A 15899-nucleotide genomic window follows, 5' to 3' on the forward strand; every position below is an offset into this window, starting at 1 on the left:
TAAATTTAAATGCTTTTTTTATTAACAATCATTTTACATTACAAGGATAATATGACAAAAGGAAGGTTCTCGTGTACATACTATGATATATCAACATAGCTCTATTCGTATCCAGTGTCCTAGGTCCTTTCACACAGGTACTATAAAGCATAGTCTGTAAAGTAATAACATTTTAATGCTCTCCAAAAGAGTGATATTAACATATTAATACATATGTAGTAATAGACATCTAGATATTTTTCTCTCATTTCGTGTGTGTGTGTGTGGTGGGTGGGTGAGTGAGAGATCGCTTGCAACAGTTCAGCAGGGCTGTGCTCGGGTGTGGGTATCAAGAGGTTTGACACAAAAACCTCTTGTTTTCTGGAAGTAGAAATGCATTTTTGCCAACAGCTGGGTGAGTCTATGAGGATGCCATGACTGGCAGAAAACTCCGCAGCCCTCCTAGAGCATTCGGGACATTACAGCATATGAGACGCGGTTCCCTCACGTAGCCCAGCGAGCTTATTCGAGATGAGGTGCAGTGCATGGGGGCCGGGGCGGGCGGCGAGGCCGTGGGCTGAGCCTACGTGAGTGTCAGTGGCATCTGAAGTAGGGTGCCGGGAGCGAGGAAACCGTCTCTGAGGTTCATGAGGGACGCGTGCCGGGGACTCCCCGCCGGCGCGGCCGCGGCAGAGCGGGGAGCTGCCGGCGGGCGGCCCGCGGCTGAGGTGGATTACCAGTTGTGTGGAGGAGAGAGGCCTGGGAGAGGTGCTGAGGTGTGTGACAGGGCTTGGGGGCAGCTCGCACAGCGTCTGCTCATGCAATACCAGTGTGTAACGAGTCATTCGGCCGTCGGAATTACAACTCACCCTCCTCCCGACCAAAGCCAACGATTAAAACCAACAGCGAGGAGCGCAGAGGTTGCCAGGCCGGCACGGAGCTGCAAAACCAAACCTTCGTGCCTCCCCTTTGACCCTTATGGGGACGCAGCACGGTGATCCACCACCCACTGCCAGCCTGGCCAGAGGCACCTCTTGGGTCTTCACCCCGCAGTGTCCTGTGAGTGACTGTATGAAGGGAAGGACTGGGCAGCTGCCCATCTCGCAGGCATCGGCAGACACTCGGGGAAGGCCGATCCATCGCCTGGATCCACCCCCAGTGCCTGTTGTGAGAACAGGTGTCTCTTTGCACAAGGCAGGGCAAGAGGGTTTTGTACCCTTCGGTGCTTTAGTGCTGGCAAGGCCAGCACGCCACATGTTGGGGCCCAAAGGCACGCACGCACCAACAACCATGGCCATCGTGCCATGGTATCATTCCCTTTCCTCCAGTAACCCCTGGGGCCAGGCGAGCTGTTCCCCGCCTGCGAGACCTGAGGAGGCTGAGCAGTACATGGCTTCCCGGCTGGGCCCACGTGCTCCTCCCTGCAGCACTCCGGGCTCAGCTCCCGTCTCACTCCCACTGCTGCAGCTCCTGCCGCTGCCCCCACCGCTCAGAACGCCCCTGCCCTCCTGCTGCCTTCATCCCAGCCTCTGGCCAGGCCCGCTGGGGCTCCCTGGCCGCGTGAGGGTGAGGGCCGGCCCAGCCTCTCACCAGGCCTGCTGGGGCTCTCTGGCCGCGTGAGGGTGAGGGCTGGGAAAGGCCAGGCAGAACAGCAAAGCCACGTTTTCACAGCACTGATACCCTCAGCCACATCCGCGCAGAGAGAAGAAAGTGCACGTGAGGGTGGGATATGTCTCTGTCCCAGCGTGAGCAGACGGGACCTCAGGAGCAGACACGAGGACACTCGAGCGTCTCACCCCTCCAAGACATTCTCCTGTCACACAGACTTAGCGTAGCACTTGATTAACGTGCCAGCAAGGAAACCCCTTGCCCTAAGCACAGCAAAGCCCCTCTCCATAGAGTGCTACACATATAAATGTAGGCCTTGGTGTATGGCTAAAACTATCCTAAAGTCCAAAGTCTTCAGTGTTACGTGCCTCGTGCCAGAACACAGGGCCAGCCTTACACAAGGGTGGTTTGAGTCTATCTCTATTATATCTTTATATCTATCGAAAACCATAGAAATATATAAATATATAGGATTTTATTTATAGATATATAAGCACGTGATTTTAATCTTTTGTACTGTGTGTATATGTACTAGGATGTGCGTATATACAATATATAGACCATATGCATATGTACTGTATACATACACTAGCTTACATGCACACACATCATACGTGTCTCCAAGGGAGACAGGAATTGCATAGGCATTACTGCATTGAATACAATGGCTAGGGGAGCAACGTACCATTTCTCTGCTTTTAAGACTTTTTTTTGACAGGGCTGAGAGGGGAATCTGCAAGAGCAGAGGCTGCTGCTGCTTATCAGCAAGCCGGCTGTCTTATCCGCTGGTCAAACAGCAATCCTCACGAGATAAGAAAGAAAAGAGGAGCCCCAAGACCCCACGGGCCACCTGGTTGAGTTTGTGCTGTGAGAAAGAGATGGACCGAGCCTGAATCATGTCTGAGGAGTGATACCAGCACGGGGGACGTCGCCATGGGCAGCCGAGACCCACAGTGGATGACACACCAGGGTCCTGCTCGCCACGTCCCCTTGCTTTTGCTGGCATGGGAAGAGCTTTGGTCTCTTGTGAGGATTATCCCTGCTGAGTTCGGTCTCGTGGCCAGAGGGCCTGGACCCCTGCGGCCACCGGCGAGCCCTGCAGGAGGACATGTCTACATGTGCTTCACGGATTACTGCTTCACAGCAGGGTAAAAGAGGCAAGGAGCCTGAGCGAAGAGTGGGGAGGGGAAATTGGCAACCAAACAGCCCACGGGCTACACATTCAAACCCCAGGGTCTGGAGAAGTGTGCACGATTCACAGTCAGATGCCACAGCTAAGACACGGCAGGGAATAAAGAACTCATTTGAGAAAAACCAAACCCTTCTCTCTTTGCAGCCGAAGCGGTTCAAGATGCTGCAAGCAACACGTTCGAAACAGCCTCCTCTCGCTCACTCGCTCAGCACAGCAGGAAAGGCATCGATTGAACCCTCTGCCTGTGACCTCTGAGCCCAGGCAGCCTCCCTCTGCCGCACAGAGCCCTCCCCACACCTGCCGCCCTCGCTGTCCCCGGGCTGGGCCCTGGGCTCTGCAAACAGTGCTCAGGAAGGCCCCTGCTCCCAGGAAAGGCTGGGGCACAGGGGAGCCAGGGGCATTTTGCATTGGCATTCCTCCCTCTTCTCCGGTTTGCTCATGCCGGCAGTCACGTTTCCATCCGCAGATTATCCCTGGGAGTAACAGCTACAGATCGGAGATAGGTGGCTGAAGCTAGAGGGAAAGCTTGCAAAGCACCTGTGTTTGTTGTCTAGGACAAAGGCTGGGTTTCTGTTCTGCCATGGGGGCGACGGGGAGCTGTTTGTGTTAGGGGTGTGGAGCTGGGCCGGGCCAGCTGCTGAACGAGCCCCCATCTTCCCCCATCACCAAATCAAAGGGTGTCTGACCATCGCCATCGCGAGGCCCCACGGCAGGGAATCACGCTGCCCTCCGACACCGCGCACACTGCACGCACAGTCACTAGAAAATCAACGAGCTCTTTCCCTCTGACAGATGCCTGCTTGCAGGAAAAGCCATCTCTCGCTGCACGTCTCACTGCCCTCAGAGCAGCCAGCAAAGGATGTCACCGGTGAGACAGGGATTTGCAAACGAACCAAAGGAAAGGAGAGACGAATTAGAGGACTCATTTCCAAACAAGCCTCTGGTAGCTCTTACCTCAACCATAAGGCAAGGCACCATTTTCTCACCAGTGGCAAAAGTAAAGAGGCTCAGAGCAGGAGTTGTAAACAGGCCTCTCGGGTGGCTCAGCACAGTGTCCCTTCCCTCCACATATAGCCAGGCACTTTGATGGGCCTCTGTGACACAGCCACGTGCTGAGGAGCTGTCACTGCTGCACACAGAAAGGCAGGTAACATATTTTTTCCCCCCACAGAGAGCAATGGTGTTGAGGAAAGGAATGAGAGGAAAAAAAAGGGGAGGGAAACTGTCTCTACAGCCTCTCTGACAGCCACAGCACGTCGCACCAAGTATCTTGGTTACTTTTGCTTCTGCTGCCACGTGCACACGCTAGACAAGGAAGACTCTCCCCAACCTGCCCATTTCCCTCTAGAGCCTCAACTCTCTTTCTTGCCTCCAACATCTACATTCACTTTGCCTGTCTCCATGTCTAACGGAGCAGCAATCCTTCTGTCTTTTAAATTCTTTGTTTCTCTTCCCACCTCTCCTCAAACCGTGTCTGCAGCAGCAAGCAGCTGTGTGTGCCCGGCGGCAGCACCCTGAGCAGAGCCACCTCGCCAGGCCCCTCGTGCGGAGAGATCCCTGTTCCACGGCTGGGCAACAACCGCCCAAGTCTGCACAGCTGGCGGAGGGCTTCCAGTTTAATTGTCACTCCTCTAGGAGAATCGGTCAATTCAATCACACCAGTTATTGGGGAAGACGGGGGAAAATGCAAAGCAAGCCGTTTGTTTAGGTGTTGCACACCGACGCCCCGGCGCCCTGACCCAGCGAGGAGCGCGGGGAGAAGCGCCCGGCCGGCTCTGAGGTAAGGCGGAGGGGACAGGGAGTAAGTGCTACGGAGGGCACACTGACGGCCCCGCTCTGCTGGAGGGCTCTGTTCTGCTCCCCTTGGAGCATCTGCCCAAAGAGCCTCGTTGCCCAGCACAGCGCGCAAAGAGTTGGGCGCAAGGACCGGCCACCGCTGGGCTCGGTCCCTCCTCGGCCTCACAGGGACAGAGGGGAAATGCATCCGAAGCTCTGAGCAACACCCATCTCGCTGTTCCGGTGGGGTGTGAAGGCTGAGGCGGTGGGCTGGGGCTGGGCTGCTCGCCTCTGCCCAGCCCCCACGGCGTAGCTCTGCTGAGGAGGCCGACTCAGACCTGGGTACGAGTGCGTGTTTTCCCGGGGAAGACAGTGTGTGAACCCTGGCAGTGAAAGTGACTCTGAGAGAGATCGGTTCCAAACATGCTACATCTCCATTGAAAACAAACAAAAATGTTTAAAAAATAAAATAATATATAATATATATATATATATTTATATAAATGAAAAGCTATCAACTAGCAGCAACGGTTCTAGAGATATCTTAGCACCAAGACCAAGGGCAGGGGGGTAACAGGAGAAAGGAAAGGTTCAGTGTTGCTGATACCACCATCATGTTTCCAAACAACACAGCTTGGCACAAAGCTCGTCCCTCTGGGGAGTGAGAACATGTTGGCTCAGACACCCTTCTGGGCAACAGGTTCTCACTCCCGCGATGGTCTGGTCAGGTTGGTGCTGTCCATGCCACATCAGCGGGGCAAGGCACTAGCAACTGTGGAGTTTTTGCACCTCTTTTGTTTGTTTGTGTGGGTTTTTTGTTTCCTTTTTTTTTTTTCCTTTTTTTTTTGTGTTTTTTCCTGGTTTTTTTTTCCTTTTCTAACCTGAAGTGAGATTGTGTGAATGCCTGGAGCTCCTTTCCTTTAAAATAAGAACCCAAAGAAGATCCGTCAAGCCCACAGAACAATCTCTCTGTGATGGAAGGTGCAAGTCCCCCATTCACATTTCGCTGGACTCGGCATCCCTTAAAGGAAGGAAGAAATGTTTTGCAGGAAGAAGCAGAGCATCCCTTCTTCCTGCTGTCATCAGTCTGCTGTGCTGTGGAACTTGTTACCTTGGTCACAAGAGAATACATGAACCTTTGTACAACACCATCACATGAATATAATCCAAGATAATCTTGCATTGATAGCTCCTGCCGCTGGACTGCAGCAGGTTTTTTTTTCTTTCAGTCTTTCCAAACGAAACAAAACAAAACAAAAACCCCACAACAATCTAGGATTATAAAGACATAGTATAAATAAATGTAAATTAGAATATAATTTTTTTAAGCCTTTGAATCTCCACCCAGAGATGGCTCTTGACTCATTGGCTGTCTAGCTTCCACAGCAGCCCTGGGTTTAAATGAATAGTTGTATATATATATATATTTATCTCCTACAATATAAAAATATAAATGCAAAAATTTCCCCCTGCCTTCTCTATTTTGCTATTTTATAGTCTGCACATGACATCATGTTATAACATACGTTATCATGGACTGGTAACTACGGTTATCATAAAAGGAGCTGAAAGCCGAGTATTACTCTACAGCCCAAAAGTAGGGAGAACTGAGGAAGGGGCATCACAGTTTAGTGGAGGCATTTGTTGCTAAATCAGAAGAAAAACCCCAGAACAAGTCCCCAGCCTTTCCCTCCTGCCAGTCATCTCTGCGAGTGAAGCAAGCTCCCACTCGAGTGAAGAGAACTGGGTGGAGGTGGAGGTGGAGAGCTGGGGGCAACACAAACGCACGGGATGCTCTGAAACCTGACGGTCGTCAACAAAAGGCTCAAATGGCTCAAAAAACTGGACTGAACAACGGAAAAGAGAGGCAGAGATTAAAACCGAGGAGGAAGAAACACCACCAAGCAGCCAACCCTCAAACGGAACAACACAGAAACACAACCCAACAAACCGACAAGAAACGTACAAAGGAAACCGCCGGGAGGAGGAGGCTGAAAAAGACCCGTCGTCTAGCTTATGGATCGTTAGGGTTGAACATGTAGAGTATGGCCCCAGCACATGCTTCTAAAGAATGAAATGTTGCCACCTACACTGCAGCTGCCACGGTTGGAGACACCGGTGAATGTCTAAACATTGTCTCAATCTTTTAAAACTCTGCTTAGCTTCTCTCAGACGCACATCGTCTCAACTTTAAAATTTTTTCAGTGTGGGTTTTTCCTTAATATATATAATAATATATATATATATTTTATATAATATATCAAAGTTTAGAGTATAGATTAAAAAAAACCAACACCACCTATTCAACAGCTTTTGTGATCTGAGGCATTCCTTCCTAAAGGTCGGGGTAAAACTCAGAGCCGTGGTCCATGCTCTGCAACACGGGCTTCTGATCGAGAGACGACATCCTGCTCAGCATCTCAGCCGACAGCGCGTAACTATTGCCCGACTTCTCCTCGAACCAGCTATCTAGTGCCCTTTTACAGTCGAAGCTGGCGATGGGCGGCCCGTTAACGGCGATGGTCAAAAGGTCGCTGAGCTGCTCCAGCGTGAGCCGAGAGCGGTTGTTTTTGCGCACTCTCTGCAGGGCGTTCCGCCCCTTCTCACAGCAGGCCGAGGAGGTGGGGAGGACTTTGAGGATCTGAACTATTTTATTTAAGAGGGGGAATCTCTGTTTGTATTTACAAATATGACTGAGCAAGTCTTTAAAACCGTTTTTGGTATAATAATCCACCTTGAGTTCTCGCCACTCCATCAGCAGGCTCCCCCGGGTGTCCATCCCCTCCCTGCAAACCTCTCTGGAAAACGACGGGACTGTCTCCAGGTGTTCAAATATCTGTACCATATCCTCCTTCCCGTAGCTCATCAGCTCATCGGTGCTCCTGGGCCAAGCTGCAAGGTCAAACACCTGACAGGCCTTCACAAATGTCCGGCTACGGGAATCGAACCTTTGGGCTAGGATCACCTGGGTCTTCTGGCAGATCTTTTCTCTGATGGACTGGAATTTGGCTTCAGCCACCCGTAGGTTTTTCACAGCAATGCCATTAAAGCTTTCACGGAAGTTCTCCTCAAACTCCTGCAGGTACTCCCCGGGTGAGTCTGCCAGCCGGCTGATCTCCTGGATGGCCTCCTCTATCTTGTCATCCACCTGCGACACAAGAAGGTACTCCCCTTGGAAGACGTAGGCGAGGCGGGAGAGCACCGCGATCACATCCAGCAGGAAGTAGATGAGTTTAATGGACTGGTAGTCCATCAGGAACTGCAGGAGAGCCAAGGCGATGGCAGAAGCGTCCGCCCTTTGGGTCTGGCCGCTGACGTCCTTGAGATGGGCCACGACCTCCAGGTAATCTTTGATTAGAGCGTTGAGCACGTTCTGCTCCCCAATGATCCACTTCACTGCCCGAATGTCCCCTAGGAACTCGGTCTCCTCGCACAGAGTGGCGGCAGTGACCCTCAGCTCGCACATCAGCCGGGGAGAGTAACGATAGAAACTGAGCAGTTGCTTCAAGTTGTTTTCTAGCTCCTCCAGGCACGGCAGTTCCTTCCCACTGATTGCATCCAAAATTTCCAAATGCGGCCTGTGCACCATAAAGGGCAGGCAGAGAAGCCAGGGCAAGGTCTTTCTGATTGTCATGAACAAGTTGGCTCTCAGGCTGGCTGTAACGTTAGCACCATCGACTCCCAAGCCAATAGTTGGCTTCTCGTCTTGCAACCGTATTCCCAGGCTGGAAAAAGCCCTGTCTAACGCTTGGAGGTAACTGTCAGTTGTAGAAAAGCCCAGCTCCTGGAGAGACAGGAACTCCGTGGCCGGCGGCCCGTCGCTGCTCGTGTACTGCACATAAACCGCGACCGTGTCTGCGAGCACGTCGTCGCTCTGCCCGTCCAGGATGATGCTGAGGAAGGGAGACTGTCGGATGCGCTCCACCAGGTCCTCTCGAAGGGCCCGGGCGATATGGTGGATTAAGATTTGGCAGTCTCCCTCGTTCATGTATTGATCCACCACCTTGAGCTCACACTTTCTCAGTAGTTCTGCCAGAGGCCGAAAGTCGTAGTAGGGCCTGCCCTCCAGGGCCAAGTGGTAGGCTGTATTGAAGAGCAGGGTCATATTTCGGCACATCTCTTCCGTCTTCTCTGGGTGCATCCTGAGCTTGTAAAGCTGCAGGCACTTCTTGTGGAGGTTGCTCTGGCTGTGAAGCTTTATCGTGTGTATCTTGAACTGTTTTGAGCCAATGATGAAGGCTGAAGTCCGAGAGGATTGCACCGTGTACTGCCTACACACGTGGCACCACATTTCATTCAAGGTCGGGGAGTACCGCAGAAACCAAAACTTTTTAAGCCACTCTTGCTTGAACCGACGTATCCTCCGGCCCGTAGCAGAAGACATCTTGGAAGGCTCGTCTGTAGCAGCAATCATGTCATTGGAAACCGATTCGTCGGCAGAATCCACCTCTTGGTCATCGTCCTCCATGATGGTGGGAACAGAGATGATGCTTTCTGAAGCTGTAAGAAAAAGAAAAAAGGAAGAAAATATAGTATTTGCGAAGCTGCTGAGCTACAGAGGCACCCTACTGGTGCCAGTGAACACTGCCTGACGAGCTGGCCACAACCTGCCCTCTCCTGCCCACAACACGCTAAGGGTAGAATTTGAATCGTGGCTTTGAAAGGAAAAGAAACCAACATTTCTGCAAATGAACTCTGTCTCCAACGTGCCACGATGGACAGCAAGAAAGGACACTGCATCCTGGCCACTTGCACAATACGTGGTGACAGAATCACCGCTGAAGGCTCCTGGCTGCCCGACAGCACGTTCCTGGAGGAAACGGAAACGCGTTTTCAGCAAGAGACAGGTGGTTGTGTTAAGGCAGTGGAGGAAACAAGAGAGGGCTTTTCAACCAAGGGACACAGCGGGACGTCACTTCATACACAAAGAGCGCACGTTTCAGAGCTACCCCCGAGTCACTCAGACGTCCTTGGTAGCGCGTGAGGCGCTGCGGAGGGGCGTCCGCTCAAAAGGGAGAGCATCAAAAATACAGCAAACAAACTGTCTGCAACGGAACGTCGTTTTTATTGGCAGTGCATCATCCATTACAACGGCAACAAATAGAGCAAGTTGGTATACAGAGTCTTTCCCAAGACAGGGTTTTCCACTGCGCCCACAGCTGTGTCAGCTCCTGGCCCACCCAGTCACAAAACCTGACAATGAACCTTCCGTGGAAGCACGTGTTCACCTGAATACTCGGAGCAACACGCTTTAGGTGGGTACACAGCACACAGGCATCTCACTACTCTCCTTAGGCAGCGTTTGGAGAACGCTGTTACTCGGCAAGGCTTACCTGTGGGGTCCGAGTACTCTTGGAGCTCAGGTACCTGGGACGAGAGGACGGGTCGCATGGGTAACTTCCCGGATCTCAGCATGTCCAACTCGGCCTGCAGCTCCCGGATCTTCCTCTTCAGGCGGATGCAGTTGGGGCAGAACGAGGTGGTGGGCATTTCGTGGGAGTTGCCTTGCGCAGAGGCCAGCGACAGCTCGGTCGGGCTGTCTGCTGTGAGTGACAGAGGCTCCTCTTCCTCATCTTCGAGGATGCCCATCTCTTTGACTGAGCTGAAAGAGGAACCGTGGGGGACCTTCCATTCCCCCTCGCCCCGGTGCCTGCTGAGGTTCAGGGAGCCGTGCTGCATGGCGCTGCCACACCTCTCAAAGATGTCTTGCGCCTGGTATTTAGACGTCCTTCTGATGGAAAGCGGCGTACTCGTTGCTAACTGGTTCTCTCCGAATCTGGCTGACTCCAAGGAAGCCTCCAGGACATCTTTGAAGATGAGGTCAATCTTTTTTTTCTTTGTTTGGGGGTGGGATTCCCCCTCGTCACAGCTGCGTTTGTAGGGGCTCTTCCCTTGCTTGAAGGTGACGAGCTGGAGCGGCCCCCTCATGTCCTCTTGATTTTCCACATTCTTTTCTGACTTTTCCCTCTGCAGCTTTCTGTCTCCTGGAAATGAAAACGAGGGGTGGGGGATTATCACTGGGAACCGAGCAACATCCCTCAATCTAAAAAAATCAAATGAAAAAACCAGAACAAAAAGGCAGGCTGAATCCCTGCAGGTCTGCACGTTGCGTTACAAACCAGGGAACTGACACAACTCAGTGGAAACGGAGGCTCGCGAGAGGAGGAGCCCTGCTAATGGGCACGTCTGCAAAAACAGAGACAGTCCTGGGTAGCCACCGCGCAGTAGGACCCACAACATTTACAGAGAAGAGAAACTACAGGCAGCTCGTTTAACCTCAAGGTGTAACCAACCTGAGCTAGAAGGAGACTACGAGGTGAATGAGTGATGGCGCTGGAACCCAGCGCCCAGAGAGTCTGGCTGGAAGACCTGTGCCTGTTTTGACTTGGTAAAAGGTATCAAAGTGTACAGCAGTGCAGCGAGAGATTCGGACCTTTTCACCACAAACCTGTGCGAGCTCCTTTACTCTCGTTTGGTTTGGAAGCTGCTCCAGAAACGCAAAGGTAAAGGAGTTAAAAAACACCCATAACTTGCTTCCCCAAGGTACTCATTGTCGGCTGAGCTACAATGGGTGAATGCCCTCCAAGGACGGGACGTTTAAGCTTGTCCCGGTGGAGTCTAAGAGTGTGGCCTTTCAGTGAGTGAAAAAGAAACAACTAAAAAAAACCCCAACAACCTAATACAAATTATTAACTGCTTAAAATAAAGGGAATAGCCAGATTTCCTTACCTGAGAATTCAAAAGACGATAGGTTTGGCTCAATTTCCATCATTCTTCTATCTTGTAAATAACTTCAAGCATTGATGGCTTCCCAAACAAGACGCTGCTTTATGCTGATTTTTGGTTTGGTTTGCTTTGCTTTTAAAGTGTATTCATGCTTTCATAAGAGTTACGGAGCAAAAGCTACCATTCCCTCTCTAAGGAGAGCAAGGCTAAGAAAGCAGAAAAGATGGAAGACTCGAAACAGTTAGAGTAAGGCACCGTAAAAAGGGCTGGCTGGGATGGCACGGGTTCTGCACTGCGTTTGGGCGCTGGCTGGCAAACTCAGCCACTTCTTGAGCGAATCTGTAACAACAGATCTCATTTTCAACACACTGGAGAGAATTTCTAAGGGCAAACAAGTCCTCTGCCCTAATACTGCTCCTGTTATGGACTATAAGGGCTACTGGCAGAGGTGGGGATTTAGAGAATGGATTCTTCTTTCTCCGTGACTTTTTCCCCCAACCACCCGAGTGGTTCAGCCCTACGGAAAAGCCAGAAATCACACGATGATCCCTCATGTTATTGGTCCCAACTCCACCGATCAGGTGGCTCAGAAACCACCAACAGAGGGAAAACGTGGGAAAGGCGTGATTTCCTGTGAGTTAATGAAGCGTGCCACCGCTTCACTCGACAGGCTCCTGTGCAGGGGATGTGAAACCCTTCAAACAGCAAGTGACTCAACAGACTCTGGTGCTGCTCCCTGATCACCTCCCAGCGCCCTCCCAGCTGAGGCTGCGATGTCTCTCGCAACTCTGGACACAGCCCAAGCAACGTTCTGCTTCAGCAACATCCCTGTGCTGCCTGTGCAAGCGCAGGCCGAGCCCAGCTCGCCCCAGGATGTGCCCACCGATGTGGCAGAGGGTTTCTAGGATGCTCTCCAAAGCCAGATGGGCTTCAACCTGAGTGTGTGGTAGGCTACAGCTGGTCCTGAGGTGCTCAGAGGCAGATCTTCAACCCACTCACACCACAGAGCAGGCTGTGAGTTACCATTTCAACACGAGCCACGACACAAACGTCGACTAAAGGTGTGTCTGTACGATGGGGGAAATGCTCGTGGCCTTGGTGCCCCTCCAGAGCAGCTGCTCCGAGGGCACAGTCCTTCTCTTGTCATACTTTCAGAAAGGACTAAGCCAGCCAGCCAACTAATGTGTGCATGGGAGGCAGCAAAGTCACTGCAGCCTGTGCCTTATCGTTCAGTTGTGGTCATTAACGTCAAAAAGCGCATTCAGACCGACGTTAATTCAGAAGTGGGAATTGTCCAAGTAGAGCCATCAAGATATAACACTGCAAGTGCATAGCAACTCCAAGGTGATGGAGGATAACCAGCTTTTCCAAGACATCTCGTCCACCCCGTGATTAAAGAGGAGACACCTTTTACCAAGTCAAGGCAGCAACAGCAGCTGTGTAACAACGCACACGGGATAACCCTAATGAGAAAGTTATATTTAGTGTGGCTGCCCCTCTGAGGCCCTGCCATTCTGTGGCTATGCCTGGAAAGAAATGCCCCTAATTAGCTTCAGGTCTCAGCATTGTACAGATGAGCAGATGCATTAAGAATTTTTGCCTTCCTCTAAAGCTTCCTGTATTGCTGACATGACACTGACCTAAAGGACCGCTGGGTTTGTTCCAGCATGGCTACTCTTAAGGCAACAATGTTAATCCAGGGGAGAACCAGTCTGACAAGTACACAGCCTCCTGTACGCTGTACACGCACTCAAAGGTTGTGAGACTAAGGAGTCTCTAGCTGATGTCGCGCTGATCCCAAATTATCTTTCTGAAGAAAGAGGAGATAAATTAAGCGAGGAAAACGGACACACAAACACACCGAGGAAATCTCTCTTGCACGTGCACACAAATCCAGCCGGAGCTCCCTCAACCAGGCTGCTCACAGGAGCCATAGAAAGCAGCCCGCTCAGAAGAAAAACCTGACGCCTGTCTGCGGGACCAGTCGCTCGGCAATCTTCAGGCCAGCAAGCCTCACGACACAGGAGCTGTGATCCCTGGGCTTAGCATCAGGCCCTTGCAGCACACACACGGCATGACACGGCACGTGACACGACACAACACAGCACAAGTCCTTCTTTCATGGCCTCCATGACAGTGGGTATGTTATTCTTCTGGTACACCCATCCATCCACGCCGTGCCACGCAGAGCTCTCGCCCAGAGGGGCTCTGGTTCCAGACACGCAGCTCTCCTCGCACTGCCAGCACATCACCTGCTTCGCCCACCTCACTGGCCCCAAGGAAGGCAGCAGCCCAAGGGGATGGGGAAAAGCGTGGAAAGGGAAGGGACTCACCGCTGGTGAGGTTTCTGTGGATGGTCTCCTGCGACATACTGTGCAGCCGCTTCATGTAATCCTCGCTGTACCACACCCGCAGCTTCTCCCCAGGCCGGATGTCACGGCAGGCACGGAAGTAAATCCTCTCGCTGTGCTGGAAAGCCATCAGGTTCTGCTCCCTCTCCTCCCGGGAGATGATCACGTACCTGAGGGTGAGGTGACAAGGCAGGCATGAAGCACAAACGTCTCTCCTGTGCCCCCCCTTGCGTCAGAATGACAACCATGATGAAGCCAGAATGAACCTTCAGAGAGAGCCATCAACACAGCCAGACTGGGAAGCATGGACTTGTAAGAAATGGTGTGCAAATTGCCAGATACAGGACAACGAGCATGGACACCCAGGGACCTTAGCTAAGCCAGTGGGTCCTTTTGTGCTGGGGAAGGGATGACAACAATGTGCATCCAACCCAAAAGAGTGCTTCTGCCAGTAAGGGTGACACCAACTCTCACTAGCAGAAATACCTTTGTCTACTGATGGAAACAAGGACTTGCCCTCCTCCCTTCTTCTCAGGAACATCTGGAATATAGCAAGGTCCCTCTGCCTGCCTCTTTCCCCAAAACATCATCTTCCTTTTTAGCAGATGTCAGATTTCCTTGCTCTGTCCTTTTGGACAAGCAGAATCAAGATACTCAGGACAGAAACATGAGAACCTAATGTGCCTTCACCAGCTGTCCAAAAGGAAACTAAGGACACGCCAGTACTGGAAGGTCTGATACTTGGTTACTCAGCAGGGCATGACATGAAACAGCCCTGCAAGTGTCAGGAAAGCCCAGCATCACATTGTGGGGATCTCCTGACAGTGCTGACAGAAAGGTTCCTTTGTGGACATGGGGTTCATTTTCCTGATTTAAAACCAGCTGAATTTCAGCTCAGCAGAAACATATTGATTCTCACTCTGAGCAACTGGCCCTCTGTGCAGCTTGGTAAGTCAGAGACCTACACCTAGGATTGTATTATTTGCTCTCACACTCATCGTGTTCTCACTAGAGGACATGAAAAAAGCTTGGTAAAACCACTTCCAGCTGCCACCAACATGAGCCCCTAACACCCACTCATGACCAGGAAAAGGCCCTGCCGTGGCACATACAGACCCAAAAGCAGATCCGAATGATTCACAGCTAAAACCTTTTTCTTCTTTTATGCCATTTGTCTCTCTTACTCAGCACCCTGCTGCAGTAAGATTAACAAAGGTGAGCATCAGATGGCTCCTCTGACATCCGCTGCCAGTAGTCCTTGCCCAAATGTTCCCTTATAGCTCACAGGTATTTCTTGGCTTAAGAAATCTGTCAATATTTCACAGAGTCACAGAATCTTAAGAGTTGGGAAGGGACCTCAAAAGCTCATCCAGTCCAACCCCCCTGCCAGAGCAGGACCACCTAGAGCAGGTCACACAGGAACTCGTCCAGGTGGGTTTGGAATGGTCCCAGAGAAGAAGACTCCACAACCCATCTGGGCAGCCCCATACAGTGCTCCCTCACCTGAACAGTGAAGAAGTTCCTCCTTCTGTTTCTTTGGAACCTCTTATTTTCCAGCTTGTACCCATTGCCCCTTGTCCTACCATTGAACATCACTGAGAACAGCTTGGCTCAATCCTCCTGACACCTGCCCTTTACATATTTGTGAGGTCACCCCTCAGTCTCTCTTCTCCAAGCTGAAGAGCCCCAGCTCCTCAGCCTTTCACTAACCTGGTGAAACTTCCCACAAAACACAGAGAACAAGTCTGCAGTGCCTCAAGACTGCCTGAGACTCTAGCAGTTCTGGTTTTAATGCTAAGCAGCTGTGCATGTGCCTGCAATCAGTTGTATTTTTCCTAACCCAAGATGCGCCACAATCTTCGGTAATTATTTAAACAGTGGGTTCTGGCACTGCCAAAATTAGCCAAGCACTGGCTTTTGTTAACCCTTATTTTACTTTTGGTCACAAAGCAGCAACTTTTAATCCACCAGTCTGTGTATTTGAGAAGGAAGGGAGGCCTGGAGCAGCGCAGTGGGAAGGAAGGGTGTCCTGCAATGGCACACAGCAACAGGCTGTTGCTTCACTCCACAAAAGGTGTCTCAGGCATTCAGTCAGCTACACAACACATAGCCCTTGAGGCACAGCAATGTGCAGCAGTCACTCTGCTGCCCTGCTCTCCTCAGTCCAAGCAAAATGCAAGGATGCTTCTTAGCACCAAGGAAAGACCCTGCAACTGCTTTGCATCCTTCTGCCCGAGCATCAGCTAGAGTGATGACAAAATCAAGCT

The 15899-nt window shown here is 51.5% G+C and overlaps 1 protein-coding gene across 5 annotated transcripts in view; it reads right to left on the reverse strand.

The window, feature by feature from the left end:
- PRDM11 (PR/SET domain 11) overlaps positions 1-15899 on the reverse strand; it is a 52115-nt gene continuing 36216 nt past the window's right edge. For 3 of the 5 annotated variants that reach the window (XM_061997832.1, XM_061997830.1, XM_061997831.1), the window contains exons 6-8: positions 13615-13802; positions 9889-10539; positions 1-9055 (exon numbers count right to left, since the gene is read on the reverse strand). In XM_061997832.1, the coding sequence (XP_061853816.1) occupies positions 6891-9055; positions 9889-10539; positions 13615-13802 (3004 nt within the window). In that variant the 3' untranslated portion in view covers positions 1-6890. Of the gene's footprint in view, positions 9056-9888; positions 10540-11284; positions 11511-13614; positions 13803-15899 lie in introns of those variants that run through there. The other 2 variants (XM_061997835.1, XM_061997833.1) reach the window with 2 other exon arrangements.

Source organism: Colius striatus, chromosome 6, assembly GCF_028858725.1.
Source record: "Colius striatus isolate bColStr4 chromosome 6, bColStr4.1.hap1, whole genome shotgun sequence".
Lineage (NCBI taxonomy): Eukaryota > Metazoa > Chordata > Aves > Coliiformes > Coliidae > Colius > Colius striatus.